At 43.1% G+C, this 27,492-nt stretch overlaps 1 protein-coding gene across 8 annotated transcripts in view; it reads right to left on the bottom strand.

Moving 5' to 3' along the window:
* Positions 1–27,492, bottom strand: part of LOC119032792 (protein bicaudal D homolog 1-like) — a 58,268-nt gene that overhangs the window by 25,509 nt on the left and 5,267 nt on the right. For 5 of the 8 annotated variants that reach the window (XM_037122331.1, XM_037122330.1, XM_037122337.1 and 2 more), the window contains exons 2-4: positions 2,594–2,806; positions 2,135–2,290; positions 1,264–1,568 (exon numbers count right to left, since the gene is read on the bottom strand). In XM_037122331.1, the coding sequence (XP_036978226.1) occupies positions 1,264–1,568; positions 2,135–2,290; positions 2,594–2,806 (674 nt within the window). The remainder of the gene's footprint in view (positions 1–1,263; positions 1,569–2,134; positions 2,291–2,593; positions 2,807–27,492) is intronic. The other 3 variants (XM_037122332.1, XM_037122335.1, XM_037122338.1) reach the window with 1 other exon arrangement.

The raw sequence follows: 27,492 nt of genomic DNA, 5'->3' as shown, positions 1-27,492 counted from the left end.
TATTTCAGTGTGTTGCTTATATCTTTTATGTATGTAAATGCTGCTGCTACGCCAAAATTTCCCAGCTTGGGATTAATAAAGTATATCTATCTATCTATCTATCTATCTATCTATCTATCTATCTATCTATCTATCTATCTATCTATCTATCTATCTATCTAAACTCTGCCATCCGAAGTGAGAGCCACATGCATGTTAAGAAAGTAGGAAATGATGGAGAGATGGATGAACACATTTTTGTGCCTTTACGCAAAATTAAATAGGGAATTTGGGTTAACAACTGCCAGTGCTAACTGAGTTAGAATAGAAGCAGGACCTCGCGTTGCTGCTTCTGTGGGGAGAAGTTCTTTGGGACTGCTGGAACTGCAGTTGGCAGCTCTCAGCAGCTGCTGGGGCCAGAATAATCCAGGAGATGAGCTGGGGGCAAGACACAGTGAAAGCAGAGCTCTGAAGAGCAAACAGGGCAAGTAGCCCGATGGATGAAGAGGTGGAGAACAGAGAGAACAAAGGAGGTTTTGACCATCTGGTCAGTGGGGCGTCTGCCACCCTGACATCTCTGCATATCATGGATATGTTCAAATGCGTCAGATGAACTTTTTTTTTTCACGTCAAATCACATTCACATTACACGACGTTAAAAGTACCATAGACCTTTGTGATGATCTGTGGAGAGGGCTCTTTTGATGCCCACAGCCTGTGTGTCTGTTTGGGTAGCTGCTGCTCATCTCTGAGTAACAACAATGTAAAAATACAGTCAGTGTTTGTACAGCCCATGTATCGGTCAGTACCAGCCCACTTTAAGCAGCAAAACCAGATATTTTGGATGAGATATCAGCTCTTATCCAGTGGTGCTTTCGGCAACAAAACTAGGTATTCTTAGCCAAACCAGGATCTTTCCCTAAACCTAACTATAAACAAGTTGTGCCTAAACCTAACAAGGATATAACCTCAGCACTGTCAGAACATAAAATTGAAAATTGAACCAAAAGTAATATAACGTTGCAAAATAATAAAGTTGAAAATAGTTTCAACATATTCGTGTTTCACAGAAACCCACACAGTGCAGATTTATCCTGGCTGTTAGGTTGAATATCTGGTGATGAAGTCCCATGAACTACATGTCCAACCATCCAGAAGATCCTACTTTTCTGGAAAACCTCCAAAACAAATGCTCAGAGGCAATTATTAAGTTATAAATGTATTTGTAAGAGAATGGGTGGACATTTTCTTTCCATATTGGTTTCATGTGTATGCAATATCCACCTTGTCGGCTCTTCTGCATTTGGGGAGAGCAGAGTAGTTGGAGTGGCATTTCCACTGGGTGGTGCAGAGGTGAATGTCAGGTGGGCACTGCCGGTGTAGGCCACATCACACATGCTGAGGTGCTGGACCAGCTCCCTGCGGAGGTGTTTTTTCTGCTCACGCTCACTCTTCAGAGATTCCAGCGCCTCCTCCAGCTGGCCATCTGAGATGTCCTTCAAACGCAGCGCGTCCTGTAGCTGACTGTTGAGGAGCTCTGTCTCTTCCTCCAGGACCTTGATCTCATGCTTCAGGCCTTCATACTCCACCTACACCAGGAGTAGAGCAAAAGATAGATTAATTTACAAATTGCTACACGGAGTAGAGATGGTTGGAGGAGGGCAGAGCTAGATCTTCTAGAGGAATAAACACTCTGAGTCACAACTTCAAGGGTAAAAAAGGCATGTTGTTTATGCTGACAGCAGCAGTGATCCACAGAGGTGACCATCCTCCATTGTATGTGATTTTGTAATTCAGTGTTGACTGCTGACTGGAACTGGAGGGGAAGTGTACTTTATTTCATGAATGTAACATTACAGACAGGAGAGGGGAAAAGAGGAGGGAGAACCAGAGTGTCTGCTGAGTGCTGAATTTGGTGAGAGCTCGACCTGATTCAAACACACAGACACACGCTGTAGGTGCATGCCATCACAGGAAATGATTACATAGAAAACAACATGAGTAGATCTATGACAACTTGTATGTGTGGCAAAAATAAAACTGTGCAACTTGAATTCAGTTGGTCTTATGGATATGTATAAATGTCTCATATGTAGAGTAACATGCTTTTGACTAAAGCCAATAAGGGAACAATGTATGAGTGAATCATGTTTACCTGATTCTGTTTGAGTGTTGACACCAGTTTCTGCAGAGAGATGTTCTCCTCCTCCAGCTCCGTATAGTCCTGGAGCAGCCGCGACTCTCGAAACTTGTACTCCCTGATCTCCTCCCGCATCCGGCTGCGCTGCAGCTCCAACATCTCATTACTCTGCTGAGACAGTTCAACAGATCAAAGCTGGAGCAGCATGTGTAAAATTGAGATAACCCAAGAAAATGCCTTTAATCTGCATGTAAGTGTATTTTACCTGACAGAGACTGACGATGGACATACCCATAACAATGCTCTTCCTGAAGCGACCATGTGGTCAGCTAAAACTCTGAGTATCTCTTTTGATTTTTAGGATAACATTAATGTTACATAATATGATTTGACAAATGATATATGATATATTATACAAACTGATATATGATATGATATAATATATGATATGAAATCCCTAACTCTGTACTGTACCTCCCTCAACTCCTGCAGCACTGTGCTCAGGTGTTCGTTGTCAGCCTGAGCGTTAGATGTAGATGCCCGGCTGTGCTTCAGCTCCGACTGAAGCTCCAGGAGGCGACCCATGTAGTAGGCCTCCTTGGATGCAGACTCCTGCAGCAGTGTCTCTTCATTGGTCTCCCCATCTTCTGCCACCTTACGCTGGGTGGAGTAGGCCTGGCCAAATGCCTGGAACAGGGTAGGACAGGAAAGTAAGAGTTGTCCAGACATAACTATGACATGCATTTTCTACTAGTTCTGTTTAAACAATGTTCTCTGATAGAAAGGCATCGTCCAAAAAATGCTATTCTGTATTCAATATAGCTAAGATGGCACCATGTGAGTGGCAGCCCGTTACATCAGCTCTCGCTCACTTTTGAACTTTTTCCTCTTTTTATATATTTCTTTTGTACTTTTTTACTGTTGTTAATTACTTCTCTATAGATCTCTCTCTCTGGGCAATACGGAGACCTTTTTTCCCCCTGGTCTTCTAAACATGCGTGAGGTGATAATTACTTACAAATAGGCTAAATCAATGTAGTAGAAACCAGATTGTCATGTCATGTCATGTCATTGTCCGTAACCGCTTATCCCTTTCCATGGGGTCACGGGGTGTTGCTGCTGGAGCCAATCCCAGCCTTGTCTCAGGGCGAGGGCAGGGTACTCCCTGGATAAGTCGCCAGCTCATCACAGGGCCCTCACTAGTGAGCAATGTGGGGTTCAGTATCTTGCTCAAGGACACTTCGACATGCAGCTCAGCCCTGCCCGGTGCCGGGATTTAAACTAGCGACCTTTCGATCACTAGTCGACCTGCTCTACCCGCTGAGCTACAGCCGCCCCAGAAACCAGATTCTGTTAGGAATTTATCTAAATGTAGACATTTTGTATAAACAATCATTAAGGCCAAAAAGGTTGTGTTATTAATGCATAGGAGGGTTTAATTCTGGGAAACAGTAGGCTGGAAACATAGTTATCATGAATACCAACTGAAGTCATTTCCCACTTCCCGAGAAAACATGATCACAAAAATGACTCCATCACTCCAACACTCGTTTCTCAACCGTTTTATGAGCCATAATATTTTTGAGAAGCTCACTTGTTGAGCAGGGTTAATGGGTTAAATGTATCAATATATGTATAATATGTAATACATATACTATGTATCTGATATGAGCATCAAAATATACGTTGTAAAATATGTTTGGGGTGATTTTTTATTTCACTCTCAGCTATATGGATAAAATGTGGAAAAAGGCTGGTGCAAGTTCAAAACCCCTCATGCTATATAAGTTCACAGAATCCTGTTCCAGATCTAATATGTTTACATTCCCCAAAGCATTTCATCACAATAGAACATTTCTGACATGCACAAAGTGGTTCTGCCGGCAGTGAATTGTCAAATCTGTACAAAATCTCAAAAAAACCTTATTGAGAAAACACAATTCATTAATCCAGCCTCCCGTTTTTACTGTTTTCAAGATGGACCCACATCATGTCCTGCGGACAATATCGGTGTGTCTGGTTTGGTTCATTCCAGCTTTGTTTCTCTTTTCAAAGTCTTTCCAGCGTCCGTGTTCAACAATCCTTAAATCTTTTCAGATCTCCAACAAAAATGTTGTTTCAGTCACAGACCAGCTCTGTTTTGCTGCTACCAGGTGTCTGTCCCTCCCAGAAGCAACACTGAATCGGACTGACCGTTTCTATCCAATAATATTGAATTAAGGGCTTATCTGGTTCATATTTTCCTATTGAAGAGTTTATGTGAATGGTTAGATGAGGCATTTTTATTTTTCTAATTGGGCTATTATTCTGATTATTAGTGTTATATGTGGGTCCCTGTAAAAGCAGGTACTGAGGACCAGCATATGAATAGAGGTGAGTCAGCTTCATTGGCCTCATTACTGAGCACAGCTCTGACCCTGCTCCAATGAACACTGAGGAGAAAAACATATTGAGCTAAAAATCAATTAGCTGTCCACTGTATAGAGAGAGGTAGGGAAAGAAGATGTGGGAAACTCTTCTTTGAATCCCTCACACTTCCTCTATGTGTTGGTTCAGAGAAAAGTCCAGTCGATGTGCGGTTAGCTTACAGGCATGACTGCAGCAATCACTGTGCATAGGATTAATGTCCACTGTGCATTTTCCCACAAGAGCAGAGTGTAAGTACAGTTTACACTTTGAGTCAGCTGGGACCTGAACACCCAGGGCTGTTCTCTGTCCCTCTGCTTGTTGAACCAGTCTTGCATTGAAAACTGCACACATGTTAGGCTGCAGTTCCTCAAGTGATTAATGAGTCTCCACTGAAAACACAACCAAACACGATATAGTCTCCTACTGAAGTTAAGATGTGACCAGGATTGTTCTGAGGAAGTTCAGGAGGAAAACTGTTGAGTATGGCGATCAGTGAATGAGTGTGTGACCATGTGCTGGTAACACTGGTAATGTATGTTTCTTCCATTTAAAAACAATATACATACTATGACCATATATTCCCTCAAAGTTGAGATCTTGAGTAACAAACTGTCTAGCATTCTTTTCTCTAAAACAGAATTTCACCTGTGGCTTATTTGTAACACAATCTGATATTGTCATGTTGGTGTTGTTCAACATTGTAGTTAATGTGGCCTCAGGAACATCACTGTAACTGACCAATCATGTTTTTGTAATGCCTTAGTTTTGTGACGCAGGAAAAAGACTAGAAACCTAAGTACATGGGAGAGGTTTTCCTTCCTAACACATGATTCATGTTTTGAAGGGTATATATGAACCTAAACCATGTAATCCTCAATCTAACCCGGAATTTAAGTACCCTAAACCGAATCAAACTACAACATAAAATTGAGCAAAGGAAAAGAATAAGTGAGCTTTGCATGACCCCATGACATCACAACAATGTGATTGGTCAGTTGCAACGATACTCCTGGACAACACCAACACAGTTATGTCAGATAAACCTGTGGGGTGTATTCTTGACCTCCTCCATCCACAGTTTGAAGAAATCCGTTCAGTTGTATTTGTATAATCTTGCTGACAAACCAACAAACAAACGGAAACTAGTGAAAAAATAACTTCCTTTGCAGAGGTACTGAAGGGACCGTCAGACCCAAACCACTCACAGAATCTATGAGAAAGAGGTCAAAGGTCATCTGAGACAGTGTATAATGACAAGTGTTTGATTAAAGAATCGACACAAAATGTCATTTCATCCTTCTGAATAAATAAGGGCAGTCCTTTACTGCCATGGATGAGTCAGCACTATTGTTGAGCAGCTGAGTGAGAGCTGTTCTCATCTCTGTAATGACAAAACTAAACCAGACAAAATGAACACATTGATATACTAACTCACTCTGAGACTGGACTGTGGAGATGCAGTATGTTCTCACAGGAGCCAATCACAGGCTCTACAGTTCTTTGATTGTTCACTGTGGCCAGTCTGTGTCCTCAGGATTTATTTTGGATTTGAAATTGTTGTTTGGATTGAATAACAGATTGATCCCAAAACTGAGAGGTAGGAGAGCAAGGATTCTTTCAAACATTGTATTCCATGCATCTGGGAATGTCTGGCAGGCATCTCCACTCGGACATCTGTGCATCACCTCAAGCTAAGCTTTCATAAAACTGAACTCCTCTTCATCCCGGGGAAAGACTGCTCTGACATGTCAGTCACTGTCGAGGTCATCACAGTATTACCTTCATCGACTGCGAGGAACCTGGGAATAATCCTTGACGACAGACTGTCCTGTACCCCCAACATCACTGTTATGGCCTAATCCTGCACATTTGCCCTCTGCTATATCCGCACGATCCGGTCTTTCCTCAGAAAGGAAGTAATGCGAGTCCTGGGCCAAGCACTGGTCATATCCCGCCTGGACTACTGCAACTTCATCTCGGCCGGACTGCCAGCCTCTACGACTAAACCGTTGCAGCTTACCCAGAACACTGCAGTGCACCTCGTATTCAAATTCTCCCAAATTCTCCCATGTGACCTCCACTGTCTCCCTGCTGTATCCCACATCTGATTCAAGACAATGAGGCTGGCATTCAAGGCTGTCAACGACACTGCACCCATCTACCTCCAAACACTGGTCAGACCACACGCCCCAGTGCAAACACCTCGCTCCACTACATCAGGTGGCCAGCTGTTACCGCCGTCTGTGAGAGCAAAGTCACGACTCTTCACTGTTCTGGAGTCTCAGTAGTGAAACCAACTCCCGACCAATGTCGGGACAGCAGAGTTACGTGCCATCTTTCGAGACTCACTTGTTCAGGCTTCACCTCGACCCGCATAGCCTGACTCCCTCCCACATCCCCCTCCCTCCCCTTCCTTTCTTCAGTGTATCATTGAAAATCCAGATTGTAGAAACATGGTGGATGCAGTAGAGCTGAGGCAGTGTGAGCAGGCAGTAGCCACCTTCTATTTGTATGATAGGCTGAGACACTGTTTCTGTCAATCAACGAAAACATACTGCACATAGTGCTGTAGTACATGCAGTATGAGTATCTTTATGTCTCTGTATTTGCTTAATGGAATGATCATTTTTAGCCACACTAGCTGCATGGCTGCTGAGATGGCATCTAGTCAGTCCGTCTTCCTTTTCAGTCTGGACTGAAACATTTAAGCAACGACTGCATGGACTGCAATGACCAAGTTCAGACCCCGAATAATTAATCCAGCCCATCCTCATCAAAAACACGACCAGTAATGACTTTAGCAGTCATCATGGCAGCAAAAGCAAAGGAGTCCACATAGGGAGTAGGACTCATCCTAACCAGTTTAAGTGTTTACACCTAATCAAATACAATCAAAGTCTGCCAGGCTGCGGACTGGGAACCTCAGTCTGATGGAACATCCAGTTCGCTGAGGAGAGGCTCAGAGAACTGGTGTAGCATTACACCAGGACCCCTAACACCAGAACTGGAGTGGTGTTCACCAGGACCCCCGTCGCCAGAGCTGTGGTGCTGGGCAGGCTGGGCTCTGGGGCCCTGGGCAGAGACAGAGCCAAGCACCTGGGCAGAGATGAAGACAAACAGTTGGGCAGCAACAAAGGCAGGTAGCTGAGCACTGGAAGGGTCAATGTCAGCGAGAAGCACAATGTCAGTGGGAGCCACACTTGGGTGGATCGCTATTGCGGAGGCATCTACCAAGCTGAGAGACTGTACTGAGAAAATTTGTGTGTGACTAACTTGTCACTAACTTATGCAGGAGTGTTTGTGAGTGTGCATGTGGTCTGGGTAAAACCAGCGCAAGAGTGTCTGTGTTTAGAAAAGCAGTAGCGGTGAGCTGTGTCACATCGCGGTGAGGTTGTCTTGTCATTGGGATCTGTCTTGTGAATTCATGTCTTATTTTGAAAGTAACTTCCCTCTCGTTTCAGATCATGTGCCCTTCCTCCTGTGTTCCCGGTCTGACGTCATCCCTAATCCCTGATTGTTTGCACCTGTGTTTCCCTCCCTCATGTGTATAAAGTCTTTGTCTTCCCCTGTCTGCGTCGCCTAAGTATTTCGTCTTCTCGTCGGATACCAAAAGCCCTTTCTCACAGCCTTGTTAATCTCGCCACGTTAAGTATTCTCTTGTTTTATTTTTCTGCCTTTTGTCCTCTTGAGAGAGTGATTTTGATTTTGTGAGTTTTCTGGTCAGGTGTTTGTGTTTCAGTTTATTCGCTTTTGTAGCTGTTGTTTTGTTTTCCTCCTTCTGGAGCGTCCTTAGTTGTTTGTTTCTTTTTATGATAGAGTAGAATATTTTTTTATAGCCTCGAGTAATCCTCTTCGGAGTGACTTTTCGTTTGATAATTTTCATATTACAGAATTTCAAGAATAGCGTAGATTCCTCCTTCGGGAGCACCTTTTGTTATTTCATGTGTTTTATGTTATTCGTGTTGTTTGTCTTTTCAGAGTTTCATAGCCGTTTATTTATCATCTCTTCTGAAGAGTTGCAAAACAGAAAAATAAACCTTGATTATACTTCTGCTCAAACCACATCTGAGTCCTCTCTTTGTCCCAAGTCTGACAGTATACTTAGGCCAGAAATGAACTCAGCGGAGGCAGAGCGACTCTCAGAAGCATTACGAACCCAAGAAGCCCGTCTGAGTCGTCAGGAGGAGTTCCAGACCGCCATGGCAGCCAACATGGGGCAGATTTCGTCACAGCTACAAGATCTGCTGGGACAAGTCTGCCGGCCAAGCACCACCCCTCCTGCTCCGCTGGCTCCAGCGTATCCGGAAGTACCGGCTCACTCCGGAGGAGCCTCCTGCAAACTAGCACCTCCGACCCAGTACACCGGTGAGCCCGGACTTTGCCGAACCTTTTTGATAGATTGTTCAATTCATTTTGAATTCATGCCGCAAGCATTCCTGACCGAACGTGCCAAGGTGGCATTTATGATTTCCCACCTAGCAGGAAGAGCCAACGCCTGGGCATCGGCCGAATGGAGCAGAAATTCCTCTATTTGTGAGACTGTTACCGGTTTTCAGACTGCTTTAACGAGAACTTTTGATCCTGTTTGTTCAAGCAGAGAGAGAGCCCAAGAACTCAGCTCCTTAAAGCAAGGTAATAACTCTTTTTGCGATTACGCAATCCACTTCCGCACGTTGGCCGCGGAGAGTGGTTGGAACAACACAGCGTTATATGATATCTTTCTGAAAGAACTGAGATTCAAGACCTTCTAGTGCCCCTGGATCTACCCTCCAGCCTAGACGCTCTCATCGCACTTGCTATCCGTACGGATAATCGCCGGAATCAGCTCCAGAAACAACGAGAGGTAAGACGGGGAGAATACAAGGGAGCTACCATCATGTCGGAATCAAGATGGCCGACATCGCTACGAGCGACGCCAGAAAACACCGCAAACCGAAGCGACGAGGAACCCATGCAGTTGGGACGAACCAGGCTTACACCGGAGGAACGTCAACGCAGACGCCAGGAAGGAAGGTGTTTTTACTGTGGTGAAGCCGGTCATCTCGTCAGCTCCTGCCCTGTCAAGAAGAATCGTTCGGTGAGTTCAAATCAGGTCTCCAAGACCGCTGTTCGGGTGCTCACCAAAGTAAAGTTAAACTCACAACACGAACTGGAGGCGATGGTAGAGTCGGGAGCAGACGAAAGTCTTATGGACTGGAATCTGGCTCGTAAATTACAAATTGACTTTGAGAGCTTAAAAAGACCAATCCGAGCCCGCTCCCTAAACAGGACAGACATTTTTGTAATAACCCATATAAGCAAACCGGTTCAACTAAATATAGGGAATCATCAAGAAAGAATACAATTTCACCTTTTCACATCCTCATCCCACACTCTGATTCTGGGACAACCATGGCTTTTCCTCCACAATCCCCACATCAACTGGAAGAACGGGCAAATTAAAGAATGGGGAGAAGAATGTGCTAATCACTGCTATCCTGACCCAGTAGCTGAAATAAACCTGTTTTCTGCTGCTTCTGTCACAGACCCAGAATATCCGGACCTGACTTCAGTTCTGTCCTGTTACCACCATCTGAAAGAAGTATTTAACAAAACTAAAGCACTGTCTCTTCCTCCTCATCGCCCTTACGACTGCACCATAGACTTGATTCCTGGATCCACCATTCCGAAGGGGCGTCTCTACTCCATCTCCGGACCTGAACGTCAGGCTATGAACGATTACATCTCTGCCTCCCAGAAAGCAGGATTAATCCGCCCCTCGTCATCTCCGGCCGGAGCCGGTTTCTTCTTTGTGGAGAAAAAAGATGGATCCCTTCGACCATGCATTGACTACAGTCCGTTAAACGATATCACCATCAAGAACCGGTACCCACTACCTCTGATGACATCGGTGTTTGACCAACTACAGCAGGCAAAAGTGTTCACCAAGCTTGACTTAAGAAATGCCTACCACTTAGTTCGCATCAGAGAGGGTGATGAGTGGAAAACCGGTTTCAACACCCCCAGTGGTCACTATGAGTACTGTGTCATGCCTTTTGGACTTACTAATGCTCCTGCAGTGTTTCAGGCCATGATCAACGATGTGCTGAGAGATTTCCTGGATCAATTTGTGTACGTTTACTTAGACGATATCTTAATCTACTCTCCCAACCTTGCCTCACACCAAGATCACGTAAATCAAGTGTTAAAAAGACTCCTTGACCATCACCTGTATGTCAAAGCTGAAAAAAGTATGTTTCATGCCGACACTGTCTCATTCCTGGGTTTCATTGTAGCCCCTGGGCGAGTACAGATGGATCCGGCTAAAGTAAGCGCGGTGGCCAATTGGCCCACTCCAGACAGTCGCAAGAAGGTTCAGCAATTCCTCGGATTTGCGAACTTTTATAGGCGATTTGTCAGGGGCTTCAGCGCTACAGCTGCTCCTCTCCATGCTCTTACTTCCACCCAGGTCTCTTTTCATTGGAACCCCGAGGCTGAAAAGGCGTTCCAAGAGCTCAAACGACGTTTCACCACAGCGCCCATTCTCACCCTGCCAGATCCGCAGCGACAATTCGTGGTGGAGGTGGATGCTTCAAACGATGGGATAGGAGCGGTACTATCTCAGAGGTCGGAGAAGGACGGCAAGATGCATCCCTGCGCGTTCCTGTCAAGGCGGCTGTCTCAAGCTGAAAGGAACTATGACGTCGGCAATCGTGAGCTTCTGGCAGTCAAAGTCGCGTTGGAAGAATGGCGACACTGGTTAGAGGGGGCCGAACAACCTTTCATTGTCTGGACGGATCATAAGAATCTTGAATTCATTTGTAAAGCTAAAAGACTAAACTCTCGCCAGGCCAGGTGGGCTTTGTTCTTTAACCGGTTCTCTTTCACTTTGTCTTACAGGCCGGGATCCCGAAACATCAAGCCTGATGTCCTCTCTCGCCTCTTCGATCCCGAGCCTAAGACCGAGCAAACCGAAAATATCCTTCCACTGAACTGTGTGGTTGGAGTGGTTTCTTGGCCTATAGAAAATGAGGTTAAGCACGCTAACGGTGGAGCCCCATCACCTAATGGCTGTCCTGACCACCGTCTGTATGTCCCAGCTGAGCTGCGACCACAGGTGATTCATTGGGCTCACACCTCGCTGCTTTCCTGTCATCCAGGAGTCAAGAGAACCATGTATGTCATCTCCCGGAGGTTCTGGTGGCCCGCTATGGAGACGGAGGTCCGGGAGTACATAGAGGCTTGTTCGGTCTGTGCACGAAACAAGACATCTTCTAAGGCTCGTTCGGGACTTCTTCAACCACTTCCCATACCTTTCAGACCATGGGCAGACATATCACTGGACTTTGTTACAGGGCTCCCGGTCTCCCAGGGAAATACCACCGTCCGCACGGTGGTTGATCGATTCTCCAAGATGGCACGATTTGTGGCATTACCCAAACTGCCGTCCGCAATGTCATGATGAACCAGATCTTCAGAGTTCATGGATTCCCTAAGGACATTGTTTCAGACCGGGGGCCCCAGTTCGTGTCCAAGTTTTGGAAAGAGTTCTGCCGACTGATCGGTGCTACAGCCAGCCTCACATCGGGATATCACCCGGAAGCTAATGGCCAGACCGAACGCCTCAATCAGCAGCTGGAAAACGGCCTCCGTTGCGTGGTACACCAGAATCCCTCTACATGGAGCAAGCACCTGGTCTGGGTAGAGTATGCACATAATTCGTTACCCACTTCTGCTACTGGTTTGTCCCCTTTTCATTGTGCTCTAGGTTATCAACCCCCACTGTTTCCGGACAACGAAAGGGAAGCGTCGGTCCCCTCGGCCTATGCCATGGTTCAACATTGCCGACGCATCTGGGCAGCCGCCCGCCAAGTACTGATCCGACAAGGAGACCGGGTCAAACGGAGCGCAGATCGTAAGAGGCGTCCAGCTCCAGATTAACAACCCAGACAGAGAGTGTGGTTATCCGCCAAGGACTTGAATCTCAGGGTTCCTTCAAGAAAATTGGCTCCGCGATTTGTGGGACCTTTCACCGTCACCCAGAAAATTGGCCCTGCAGCAGTTCGTCTACGCCTGCCTCGGTCCCTGAGAGTACACCCCACGTTCCACGTCAGCCAACTCAAACCAGTAAAAGAAAACAGGATGGTACCTGTGTTGCACCTGTGTTTCCCTCCCTCATGTGTATAAAGTCTTTGTCTTCCCCTGTCTGCGTCGCCTAAGTATTTCGTCTTCTCGTCGGATACCAAAAGCCCTTTCTCACAGCCTTGTTAATCTCACCACGTTAAGTATTCTCTTGTTTTATTTTTCTGCCTTTTGTCCTCTTGAGAGAGTGATTTTGATTTTGTGAGTTTTCTGGTCAGGTGTTTGTGTTTCAGTTTATTCGCTTTTGTAGCTGTTGTTTTGTTTTCCTCCTTCTGGAGCGTCCTTAGTTGTTTGTTTCTTTTTATGATAGAGTAGAATAATTTTTTATAGCCTCGAGTAATCCTCTTCGGAGTGACTTTTCGTTTGATAATTTTCATATTACAGAATTTCAAGAATAGCGTAGATTCCTCCTTCGGGACCGCCTTTTGTTATTTCATGTGTTTTATGTTATTCGTGTTGTTTGTCTTTTCAGAGTTTCATAGCCGTTTATTTATCATCTCTTGAGGTCTGTCTTGTGAACTTCCTGTTTTATTTTGAAAATAATTCTCCTCTCGTTTCAGGTCACTTGCCCTTCCTCTTGTGTCCCTGGTCTGACGTCATCCCTGATTCCTGATTGTTTCCACCTGTGCTCCCCTCCCTCATGTGTATAAAGTCTTTGTCTTCCCCTGTCTCCGTGCCAAAGTATTTCGTCTTCATGTCGTATACCTAAGCCCTTTGAATCCACAGTCTTGATCGTCTTTGTGATAAGTATTATTCTTGTTTTATTTATCTGTATTTTTTGCCCTCTCTTGAAGAGTGAATTTTTGTTGTAAATTTTCTGGTTAAGGTTTTGTTTGTAATTTGAGATTTTCTAGCCCTTTCGGTTCTCCTCCAAGTGAGTGAATTTTTGTTGATAATTTTTATACGATAGAATAGATAAGTTTCATAGCCATCGTGCATCCTCTTCGGAGTGTATTTTTGTTGTAATTTTCATACTTTAATTTTGACACCAGTTCAGTGTAGTTTTCCTCCTGCGGGAGCGCTTTTCGTTTCTCTGTGTTCCATGTTGTTTGTCTCGTGTCTGTCTCAGAATTTTCATAGCGTTTGGTTTTCATTCATTCCTGAGAGTCAAAGAATCAGATTAATAAAACTTGATTGTACTTCTGCCATACTGCATCTGAGTCCTCTTTTTCGCCCCAGTCTGACACTGTCTTCCTGTTTCATTTTCTTTTCTGCAGAGTTTAAATAGATTTCAGGCTCCAGAGGTTAGACTGGTTTTGTTTGTTATTTTAGGCCTGGGCTCACCTTGAAGCCATGCTTCATCACTTGTATATATCACATCGATATCACTGTGCATATTGCACCTGTTGTCTCGTAAATAAATTGTTTGTTTTCACTTAACTTACACTGTGTTGGGTGTCGGTTATTTATGTTAGGCTCGGCTCCCTAGACCAAGCGTAACAGCCACTCAAGCAGAAAGTTCAGCTGCGAAGGTTTAGACGGACCTCCCTGTGTGCCATATTGAGGGTTTCCTGTCTTTATGCTTCGGATGGGGCCCTTCTCCACTAACCTTAGATGCACAGGAGGGTATATAACAGGTCATAAAGTTCCTCTTAAAAGAGGGCGTCCGCTGGGTCCCTGACTGGCAAGATTGTACTGTAATGGGCCGTTTACAGACACAATGGGAGAATGCCAGAAACCAGGAGTAGTTGACTTGCAGTTTTAATGACCAGATTCAGCAGGAATAAAGCAAGACGCATAAAATTACAGAAATGTCTCTGATCAGAATCAGGCAGGATATTTAGATCAACACTTAGATCGAACACATATGTAGTCTGGAATAACAGACCTAACCAAATAGCTGTAGTGCCTAAACCCAACCAAACAGTTTTAGTGCCTAAACCTACCCAAGTGATTTTCCTGCCTCAACCTTAACCCTGCCTTACCTTAACTGTGAGCATACGTAAAGGAGACTGTCAGTGGTACACTGCAATGGTGATATGTTATTGTGGAAGTCACTCGCAATCGACCTATTCAGTCGTTTAGGTATGAGGTCTTGTTAAATGAATCCTACTGACTTTACCGATCTGCTGAATTTCATTTAACGCCATCACTGGCTCAAGATTAGCTTCTGTCCAATACTATGACAAAATAAAACTAAAAATATTCCCAAAAGCCTTGGCTGTATTTTGTGTGACATGCTAATTAACACTGTCATTTTGCTTCAGATTCTACAGACCTTGGTGCAGTCATTGAGGGTTGCTGAAGGTGACATTTTGTCCCAGTACCCCCGAGCAGTTAACTGTCCCCCATGTAGGTCAAGGGTGAAATGAGCATATTTGTCTGAGCTGTAAAAAAAGCTGAAGGTGATTTCTAGAAGGTTTGAACTGGCCAGCAGTGATATGTTAATCTGCTGCTTGCTTCCACTGTTGCTCTGAGACCAGTGTCCTATTTAGTTGACACAGTGCCTTACTGCTAAGTCTGACTTCATCCTGTCTCAGACTGAGAGCAACAAGGGCCAAACAGACAGTGAGAGAGAGAGAACAGGGACAGAGGCGCAGAACAGTGTCCTACTAGCCCACTGTGACAGGACACACTGGCCTCGCAGGACAGACATGACAAAATGTGTTTTTCCATCACTGACACCTTTATCTACTTCATCTCCCTCTTTCACTTAATCTATCATTCCCATCTCTCCCTCTGTCTGTCTCCCCTGTGTTCATGGTTGGCTGCTCTGTCAGCATACTAATGCACCCGGACTGAAGATTTTCCCATAAAACTGTCCTTGGCTGAGTGAGGCTGTGGGAACGGCAAAGACGTCAGAGTGACTTTATGGTGCAGCGCAGCTGGGAGTTCAGGTTTGAAAATGGAATATTCACCCTGTGTGAAAAGTGATACCTGCTCTGGCAAAATGGTTGACAGTGCAAAATCTTCTCAAGTATTTAGATCCCACAAGCCCTGCTATGACAGGAAGCAGGGTGAACCTAATTTATTCATCTAATATTCACAATACTGTGCTCAAGCATACAAAAGTCACTGAATTAAGATTTTAATGACAAACACGTCATTCTTTGTTACTTGTTTGGTCCACATAATGTTCATCTACTCAAGTATTTGACCTAGTGTGATGCCAAATAGCAGATCTGCACATCATGCAACCATTCACTGGAATTGAATTTGTCTAACTCAATCAGCATAGATGCTGTGAGCCAGAGACAGATAAGGGTAGCCTTGTCAGTAGGCAATTCTGCCCCATCCTCCCAATTATATCATACTTATTCTTGAGAATCTTTTGTTCACATGTGAAAATATACAATTCAGTTTGTGATTTTCACATATGATTAAGGGAAATTTCAGATTTCTTGAGCCGGGCAGACATCAGTGAGCATCCTCTGTCTCATGATTACACCAATTCCTTCTTTGACAAGCAGCAGATGGAACAAAGTCATTGTTTTGCAAATCCCAAGTCAAGCCTCACTCTCATAATACATGGCTATTCAACTGTCCAATCCCAGATTCTTATTCTGTACTTGTTTTCAAAGTGTAACTCTTTACTCTAAGGTTTTGAAAAGCAGACTGTTGGTCTAGCATTGCACTCACTAACGTTGTTGGACTCAATATGGACAGTTTGAAAACAAGTGATCAAAAGATATCACCCTTCTAATCCACTCAAACTTGCTTCTCTAAACCTGGTGCCTACATCATCCACAATGCAACTCACCCACTAAAACTGATGAGTTGGGAGTGTAGGTGTTCTGGCCTGCAGTCTGCTGTGTCATGAGTCTGCTCAGATCGATAGACAACACATGCTAAATATCACTGCAATAAGACAGCTGACGGTGTGTGTTTGTGTGTGTCCAAGCCCTGCTGGGGGAGTTAGCACAGACATGCTGCCTGTATTGTGAATCAAGGTCAGTTCACTGCAAATTATCCTGCAATAGATGCAAGAGAACCTCTGTCTCCCTCTCTCTCTCTCTCACTCACTCACTCACTCACTCTCTCTCTCTCTCTCTCTCTCTCTCACACACACACACACACACACACACACACACACACACACGCACCTGCACACGCACACAAACACACACTCACACACACACACTGTTATTTAAACTTTGGCTCCATGCAGGGAGTCTGATTTAAAAAAAACAGGTAGACATCAAGCCTTCCCATCTTCTTCTGAAGACAACTGCACACAGGTGCTTCCATTATAGCTGATATTCAGACAATTGATAAGTCAAGTTGACAACTTGAAAATGGACTACAAACATATGTTGTATCTTTTTAAAGTATTTGGTTTTTAAGAACATGACTTACCACTGTTTCAAATTTCAGAATGTGTTCCACAGCTCTGACAGCAGTTCCAAACCAGGGACTACAGCCAGAGAAAACAGTTATGGCTCCAGAGCACATATATGCAGGTATTCACATCTTTTGAGCAAGCTAGAAAGGCTCCTTCTCATGTTGTGTGTATACTGAAATACCAAAACCCAGGTTCAGTCTTAAGCTGGAGTTTTGCTTTTAACTAATACAATTCTTGGTTATTTGAGTGGATGAAAAGGCTAATTTCCATGTTGTATCATGCATGGTGGTTAAAATGATTTTTAAACCTTGCAGCAGTGGAGAACTGTGTCCTCTTTAATGTGGGACCAAGAGACAAAGACAGACACAGGCAGCAGCAGAGAGAGAGAAGGAGAGTCAATGAGAGGAGGAAAGATAGAAGGAGAAATGTGAGATTGTAGCTACTGCACATGAGCACTTGTAGCTAGAGATTTCTTTTTGTAGAAGCTAGAATCTGTGGAACCAGGAAGAGCTGATGCGTGTGATGTTATCTTTATTTGAACTGATTGTTGATAATGTACAGTCATTCAATAATGAGGCTCTGACACGGCTTGTAATCTGCAAAGTAACTAGTAACTTAAGTTATCAAATAAATGTACTGTTCTATACATACAAATATTCAATATTTGCCTGTCATATGTAGTGAAGCAGAGGTATGAAGCAGGAGCAGCAAGTATAGTAAAAGTACCTCAACATTGTACTTAAAGCTGCAGTTTGGAATTATGAGAAAAAAGTGGACTTAGCCAGTAGATCTGAATGATCCAGCTCCTTCTTCCTCTCTGCTGCTGCAGCCCTGCCTTCTAAGCCCCTCCCACAGAGGAGGCTGCTGTGCACCAGCAGGTTTGTAACCATGGCAACCGAGGAAGCCAGACAACCAACATAAGCCCTGATTGTTCTATTTCTGATCAATACAACTAAATTACAAAGACAAATGCCTCATGTAGATCACTGTAGATATCGATTAACAAACAATATTCCTCACATCGTGGTAGACAGAGTTACCAGCTAATCATTACCTGCTGTAACACCATGCTGCCTTTCTGAAGCACGAGTGACGTCATTTCTCTAAACCAATTCAACCACTTCAGAGCGTCCTGACCACAAGCTAACGTTATAACTGCCTCATCACTTGAAACACACTTTTTCTAATCAGTAGACATAAAGACAAAGCTAAACACTGGAGTTAGCATACAAGCTAACAAGTTAAATTTATGACTTCAACATCGTACAGCGATACCTGCTATAGCAAATATTTCTGTAACCGCCGCCACCATAGCCTTGTGGTTAAAACAGAATAAAACATCAAGCAGCGGTCCTTACGGCCAGTCTCCACTGGATACACGTCTGCTGCGTTACGTCTCAAACCGCAACTGGTGGGGACTGCCAGACTGCTGACGGCAGAGCAAAACCGGAACAAAGCCGCAACGCAGTGGACCGTATCCAGCGGAAATTGGGGGTTACTTGTCCAGCAGAAAAGCGGCTAACTCTCTGTCGTTCTTGAGTTCTTACAAATAATACAAATATTTATCCTAGTTTTCTTTCTGGCTCGGTCCAAATCTTCCTGTTGACACTGCTTCGTCAGTCTTCTGTTTGTCATGTGCACTGGTGGGGCATTTTTCTGCTCTGCTGCCTCTGCGCCACTGTTTCCAGTTTGAGCTTGAACGTATCTGATCAGGTGAGAGCAGGCACTGTTCGGGGGAGGGGCACTGCACAGTAGCATTGCATGAGGGAGGGGGGCTGTCAGCAGGGTATGTACCAGCATGATTGACACTTCTCAGACACTCCCCTTTGCTCTGATTGGTTGTGTTGATTCTTGAGCGGCGGATTCTTGCTAATCAAAGTACAGCGACTTCATCACTTAATCTACCATCAGATTTTTTTAGCAAATGTAACAAAAAATAGTTACAGACTACAACCTTAATTCAGTATTTGACTAAACATGCTTAGTTAAGTTTCCATAAGATTGTCTATGTTTGCATAAAAGCAGTTGCAGTGAAAGCAAGCTCAACCAAACTGAACGAGACCTCAACAAAAACAGTTTCCTGCTGCACCACTATAAGACAGCAATCAATGCCAAATGCAAATGAGCATTAGAGCTATTTTTTTAACAGAGTCGACACTCATTTTTCCATTTCTGACATCTGTGACTGTTGAACTCCAAACCATGTGTCACTGGAACAGCCTCCTGTCTTCTGGTGTCAGACATTCCATGTTTGGGATTTGCGCCCATTCAAACATAAAGCAGTTAGGGGGTTGGACACTGATGTTGGCTGATCAGCTTTGGCTGTCATGCAGCATCCAGTTCATCCAAAAGGTGTTGGATGTGCAATACTGTGTATTGTAGCTTTAAGATTTCACTTGACTGGAAACAAGAGAGCCCAGCCAACCCAAGATAAACAGCCTACCAGTGATAATTCCACCAGACGACACAGTTGGCACTTCAGGTGGATTCTCCTGTTGCTGCTGTCACACCAGTTCTTACAGTTGACAGCTGACCGGGGGAAAAGGCAGAAATTTGACAAACTGATTTATGGCCAGCTGGCATCATATGTCAGATGCAAAATTGAAAGTACAGTCCCTGCTACTGCAAAGGTTTGCCAAAAGAGTTTGCCTGGCTGGAAGCTTTTCTGCAGAGGTGCAGTAGGTCTCACTTTCAGCCCGGGAGTTAAATGTTGCCAAGTAGCCCGCCTCAATCAGGAAAAAGGTGATGAGGAAGCCATATCATGTATAAAATCTATAACCCGACACAGCTCCAAACCAACAAAAACACATCCAGGTAAATACAATTAACTACAGACATTCAAGTTTCTGGAGAAGTTTCTCAACAACCTAAAAGTCACACTGATGGGAACATAAAAAAATCTTGACAAATATTTTTTTATCGTATCTTTGCTTCCCAATGACCTGTCTAATAATCCAACACGTTATCACTGAAATGGAATGATAGACCAGCCAGTCCACTGTGTCGTGACATGTTTGGCCTATTGTTGTGCATGTGGTAACATCTTGCTGCAGTATCTAACTCTAGTTCCTCACCCGTTCCCCCTCACTTTTGACTCTACTTCTTGTGTACAGAAGCACCAAAATTCAGGGGGATATCTGCTATCTCTGTACATATCAGGTCAAGGTATGAGTGTACCACTTTTTAACAAGGGACCTCTAATTTATTCCTCACTTGACGTATCCGGTGTGTATGTGAAAGTGTGAGGTCACCAGTCTCAGTGAGCGAAGGAGAGACAGGAGGAGAGAGAGAGAGAGAGAGAGAGAGAGAGAGAGAGAGGGTGAAGGAGGGTGAAGGAGGGTGTGACAGTGTGTTGTGGTGTGATGCTGGGGAGTGGCAGCACTTGTGTCACATCTAGTAAAGATTGTGTAATCCTTGTGAGAAGAACAGGACAAAAGAAAATGATATCCATGATGCTGCATCCATCTCTCCCTCTCTAAACGCTCCCAGCTGCTCAACAGTATCTTCTCTCCTGCCTTTACATTCTGTTAAATTCAGGAATTAGAAAAGACCAAAGAGGGAGGGGAGGAGGGGGGCAGGGAGGGGAGGGATTATCACATTTGATAGCACCACTCCCTTGGCGCAGGTCCTTTGTTGTACTTTGATCCAAACATATTATCCCTCTGTTGTTTACTACACCAACCACTCCACCTTCATATAACTCTGCCTTTCCATCCACCAAAACCAGATCCAAGATGTGAATTATATGTAGACATCAAAGTCATTTCTGCTCGCTTAAAATGAAAAGAAACAATATTATCTATTTCGTTCTATCACCTGATGTATGTTGTTCACACATCTGTTCAACATCACTGCTCGCAAAGGCAACAAATGGCTCCAGTATCTCAAAAACCACACAACCTCTGGTATCCAGCTACCTCAGTTAGTCGACATTCTGGGGAAGAACTTCACTTTCCCTCCAAGAGTGAGATGAGAACAACAGTATCAGTTAGTTTCCATCGTGTAAATAGTTTAGACGCAGACGTGCCTGAACACCACACCAACACACACACCTCACATTATCCACAGTAGTTCACCTATTAAGAACCTTAAAGTACAGCTGCTCCTGCAACAATTGGTCCATCAATCAGTTCGTCGATTTACAGAAAATGGCCATGATCATTATATGATTATGATTATGATTATAATGATCATTATAATAAAGCCAAAAAAGAATTAATTTTGATATCTTATGAATGCACATGATGTTTTACCCTCATACAAACCAGTCTGTAACCACACGATTGTTCTGAGTTGTAAAATGACAGAAACACTTACAACATGGGAATTCTGGAATGCAACTGAAACACGATGAAAAATCCCTGATTGTACACAAGCCCTCCAAATGAAATAACAACATACACATTAGTAGTGGTGTGGTTTCGTACCAGGACAGCGCCACCTGCAGTGCACACTGGGAAATCAAACTCTTATCAAAGCCGAGAGAAGAACAAAAACACTCATTCCATTCATAAAGCCTCTAATGCTACCTCCATCTTTAAAATCCTGAATTCAAACACAAGAAACATTTAAATGGTCTGTGTTCAAATCATCATGACCTCATAGTTAATGAATAATTCACCATGGCCTTTCACCAATGTGTGTGTGTGTGTGTGTGTGTGTGTGTGTGTGTGTGTGTGTGTGTGTGTGTGTGTGTGTGTGCGTGCATACAGAGGCTTTCTCAGACATGCATCTTTTAGAAATCCTGTCTGCTCTTAAGTGCTTCTGAGCATGTGGCTGTCACATTGAGAACCAACAGAGCAGAGAGCAGAGATCCAGGGTTGACTGAGGCACAGACTACAGGAAGCAGACAAAATATTTGGTACACACAATGACCATAATCTTAAAATCAGCCATTGTGACACAGTCTCAACCATCGTTTCAGCCATCACAGAACTTCTGCTTGGACCTGAATTCATTTCCAGTGTCTTGTTTTTTCAGTGTTTGTCGTGCTGGTGTTTCTTCCCCGATCGCTTCGTCCTAAACCCTGGTGAGGGAGGTAGAAACCTGATTGAGAGTCAGTGTCCGGTGACAACAACAGACGGAGGGAGGCGTCCCATTGGCTGCGTGACATCACAGAGGAGTAACGGAGCGTCCCCGGGGGGGTCACTCGGTTCCGTTCTGTTTTTAGCCTGGACGGATGCACTGATGCATTCACTGCATTTTCAGCAGCACTCCACTCGTCACACCCACAAACACATACTCATTGCTCAGTGGACATTTTATTGTTTTTGATTTGGTACACTGTAACTACTATTAGCACTTCGTCTGACTTTTATCTACTTCTATATTTATTTTGTTATTCTGTTCTAATATGAAGATATACTGTATTTCACTTGATATGTTTACTGTGTATATACAGTACAACTCTGTATACTGAACTTGCATGCATGTCATTTTGGAGAAAACCATTGTTAGATTTCAGATTACAATCTATTGTGCTCTACCTGTCCAGTAAAAACCCTGTATCTGCAAATGATTTTACTTTGTTTTGAATGTTTGTAATAAACAGAAGTGTCCTTTATGTGCTGAAAAACATGATCCTCCTTCTTCAACTAAACAAAGTCTTAAAAACCCTCGTGGATTAGCTGGAGCATCGTCACAACAGTGGGAAACAAGTCATTTGGTCCGAGTATCAAGTAGATCCAATTATTTTCTTGGGCAAGTCAAGTCTCAACAAGAAGAGAACATATAAAAATGTTTGTACATCCCAAATTCACCAAAAATCATGAGGTTATGGGGAGGTTATGGAGGAATAACAAAGTTTCTAAGAGGGTAAAATAACCTCCATGATGGACATATTTGCTCCGTCGAATCCTTATTGTAGCTCTTTTTCTGTCAAACACATGAGCTGGCATTGAACCTATTACAAATAGCACAGAGTGAAGATGAGGCCCACAGTACAAATCAACAATATGATGCACTCCTGTAGAGCTAATTAGAAGCGAGCCATGGCTAGTTCTCAACATACCGCTGATAGAGCCATCTGAGGCCTCCTCCTGCTGCGAAGCCTATGATTATTACATTAAACCAGCCACTCCATGTCACCCAGTTAACTAATGCACAAGACAGCAGCTCAATGGTATGAAGACTGGGAGTGGAAACATTTGACTGTCTTCACTGCTCTGCCTGAAAGTGTTTTGTAGCTTTCTTATAACTATCAAATGTTCCCAAAAGGTGAAACAACTGTCTGTTCACAGTTCGATTTGAATCAGGGATTTTACTCTTTAGAGCCAGTCGCTCCACTGACAGTCGACAGTTTAAAAACACTGTGTTAACTTCCTCAAGGAAAAATGCTTTTTGTCCACAACAGGGAATGTTAAACTGACTGAAGTTGATTCAGTTTTTAAGACCAAACATTACATGTTATTGTGTGTTAGTGTTGTGTTATATATGATTCCTCATATGAATGCTGCAGTCTTAAAGAAAATCTTAACACTTCCATAGCATCTCATCTCTGCCAGTAAAGTCAGCTAGTGTAAGTGATAATTACAGGGTAAAAATAAAATGATGGACGATGTTCATCTTGAACAACACTGTGACGAAACAGCTGGAACAAAAACATGTTTTTGCTTTTTGTTGAGCAAAGACAAACTGTTTAGTGTTTCTTTCCTTGGTGAGACGTGCCTCAGCTATAACACCTTAGTGGAGGTGAAGCAACATCGTCACTATCAATTCCCCACACCATTCCCTTTGTATCTTCCTTCCCAACTGTATCCACGAAGAGGCTTCCACCTCTAACCACTGAGACCCCCGTCTGTTGTTCAGCTAGACAACAAAAGTACTTTGGTTAAGGCATGTTAGAGACTGTGTAGTTGGTTAAATGTTGAGCTCTTCTGTCTCAAGTCACCGCTGACCTTTCCTGTTATAAAACAAATCATGATCTTTCCCTAACCTGCCAGTGTCTGAACAGATTAATGGAAAAGCTGATTGCTAGGTGAAATACCTTGTCACTGTACAAAGTTCAGTACCAACATGTTTGTGACATGCTTGGTACCTTACTTAATGACATATCCTCATTAGGTTAAAATGTATTTGATATTGCATATTAGTTGTACACTGATGTCATTTCTAGCAGACAGGACTGTGTGAATGGTGCTTGAGTCGCTTGCATGTCCTTGAAACAGTGATGTTTCTGTCGACCACAGGCTTCAGAGTTGAAAGCATGCTACTGTGACCCAGAATCAGAGACAAACTATTTCTATCTATTTGTATAACTTTAGACATGCACTCTGTGGCCTTACATTCAGCTGTGCTCAGACAGAGGAAGCTGATGTGTCTGCTCTGTTCCCACTGCTCATCAAGAGTTCACTCTGTGAGCTACACAATAATTTACAGTCACTTATTTTTACTTCAGATGAAATCCGAGGTAGAAGAACAACTCCTTCTGTAGGACTTACTCAGTGCTTGAATTGGAACATTAAAGGTATGGCATCTGTTTGAACCAGCAGCTGTACAACAGGAGGGTTTCATGTTAGAAAAATGTTTTTTGGACAACAAAATCTCACCTGATTTTCCATCAGCACAGTGGTGAGCAGATAACGACTACATTTTTTTCCATGTGTCATCATTCTCAGTCCTTCTTTAACACTGATGTGTCAGGTAAAATATCTTTTAAGAAAGTGACAGTTCACTACACTCAAATGTCATATAGCTCAGAATTGCAGCAATTGTCTTTCAGAGAAACTAATAATAAGCAAGGCATTAGCCCTCTCACATCAGCCAAACCATTTCCCCACAAGCAGTAAGTCTTCTGACACAGAGGATCGATACCAGTCCAATGAACTGGGATGAGATGAAATGAGAGGTATTGACTTAGAGGGTCTTGAATGGAGACTAGATGAAGACCATGTGTGAACAGATGGATGCATCCTGTGTGAGAGAGTTATAGAAAGTGAAAATGACTTAAAAGGTGGACTGATGTTGCTGTGTTCCCACTTATCACATCTCGGAAATAAGCCTGGTGAGTGCAATGTTATCATCACTGACATGAATGACAACTAGGGATGTAACGGTTACGGTAAACTATGGTAAAATTCCCTACGGTGAAGGTTACCTTTTAAGTTTTAATTACCATGGTAACCACTGCGGTCAATAACCACGGTGTGGAAAACTCGCAGCGCATGCGCAGCGTGCAACATGCGCTTGTTATGTAGTGAAGAAGACATGGCGGAGGGAGGACGTGATAGTCATAGACATATACACACAGTCGCCTCATTGAGCGCTGGACCGTACGTCGACGTCGCCACCATATTGGAGGGGGCAGATCCGCCCTGTGAACTGATACAAGTCAATGGATTGAACTTTATAAAGCTCCTTCTACAAAGTGCAATAAGTTAATGTCTCTCATTTACACATTCACACATGTACGGATATATTCAGGAAACAGATATGAACCAAAAACAACATCTGTACGTTCTCTGATGATTATAAACATGAACTACTCCTTATATGTTCAGAGTAAAGGTCCACACCAAACCATTTTATAATGTTTTTAAGAGTGTTTATAGCTGCTAATGTATGTAACGCTGTTACTGTGATAATACATAACAGTTAAATATTTAATGTGTGTCCATAATAACCAGATTCTGACATGAATCTGTCAACCATATTGTCAACTTGTTTCATTAAATGTAAGTTTAAATATGGACAACTGACTTCATAACATATGAATCAGAATCAGAAATACTTTCTTGATGCCCAACGAGAAACTGCAGCGTTACAGATGCTCCCATTCAAAGTGAAGAATATGCAATAAAATAGTACTACTACTACTACTACTACTACTACTACTACTAATAATAATAATAATAATAATAATAATAATAATAATAATGAAAACTATATATGGTGCATTTTTACAATAGTAGCCTACTGCAACTTTACTTTTTTACTACCATTAAATGTTGTTGTATACATTTTCATACATAATGTTCTGTCATGGAGTATATCTCTATACTGCTGAAAAAAGAAAGCAGGCTCACTGCTGCTGCATTTTCTTATCTTGATTTGCAGACTTTGTTATCATCACAGTAACATTGTTACATATATTGGCAGCTGTAAACACTGATAAAAACATTACAAAATCCATACTGTAGTTTGGTGCTGACCTGTATGTACGGAGTAGTTGATGTTTATAATCATCAGAGAACGTTACAGACGTTGTTTTTGGTTCCTCTCTGATTCCTGAATATATCCGTACATATGTGAATGTGTAAATGAGAGACATTAACTTATAGCACTTTGTAGAAGGAGCTTTATAAAGTTTACTCCATTTACTTGTATTAGTTTACAGGGCAGAGCTGGCTCCTCCAATATGGCAGCAGCGGGCCAACCCGCTCAATGAGGCGTTTATGTATATATGTCTATGAGATAGTCATAGAGGAAAGTTGTTGTGAAGGGCGGCAACACATCCAGTTTACTTACTTTTACTTTACGACCATCACCCTCAAATGTTGAGTGAATGCAAGGTAAATTGTGTGCATGACGTATGTGCATGTCTAATTTGCTGTTGTCACTAATGTAAACTGACCAGATAGTGGTATAACTGAACAAAGTTGATCCTTGATTTGGCTTGTTATCTGAAGTACTAATTAATTGTAGATTTTACTTTTAAAAGTCGACTTAATAATTCCTCAAATATTGATGCAGAGCTGCAGGATTTGAGACAAACACGTACTGGGTGGACTGAGTTAGAGAATGCAAACTGACTGAGATGACTGATGATGATCTCAGCTCCGTTCACCTGAGCAGCATCTACCTGTGGCTCAGCGGCCACCTGACCAATCACATTGACCAAGTCCACTGACAACAGACAAGCAGGCAGACAGACAGACAGCCAATATATATAAGTAATATCAGAAAGGAACAAACACTTGTGGATTATTTGTAGAATAGATTATTTATAAAGAATAATATAAAATGGTGAATATAACAAGTGTCTAGATAGAGATAAGAGCCAAAATAGAGTATTCACAATTCAGTATCTAAAAAGTATCCAACCTGTTTCTAACAAAAGTGATATGATCCAAATTGTGAGTTTTGCGATCTATTGGTTGCACCCTTAGTCTTCAGTAACAATGACAGTAATAATTAATAATCACATTTTCTATTCATTTTTCCACAGAGAGGGTCTGCTGGCCAATCGAGTGCTGCTGCCACTACATCTCATTCTACCACTGTAACGCAGACATTAAAGGACACGTTTCAAAAACAGGCTGCCTCATCACAAAAAGCCAATGACCTATTTGCACAGTTTTGATACATTCTTTTATACTTGTCTGAAATTTTCATACCCATACCGTACATCCCCGATGACAACAAAAAGAATACCCGAGTTGTAATAAATCCGAATTACAAGCCCCATTGACACTGCCCTGTCCCACTCTTCAACCCACAAAGCAACGTTACAGAACCAAACAACAGTAATGTGGTAACTGGTAGTGTTATTAGCAACTTATATGAGGAAAGACATACTGCAGTTGTGAGTATCTGTCCTCCTGTCTGTCATCCTGTCTGTCCT

Source organism: Acanthopagrus latus, chromosome 14 (assembly GCF_904848185.1).
Source record: "Acanthopagrus latus isolate v.2019 chromosome 14, fAcaLat1.1, whole genome shotgun sequence".
Lineage (NCBI taxonomy): Eukaryota > Metazoa > Chordata > Actinopteri > Spariformes > Sparidae > Acanthopagrus > Acanthopagrus latus.
Note: the sequence above shows the minus strand (reverse complement) of the source record. Positions and strands in the feature narration are given on the sequence as shown.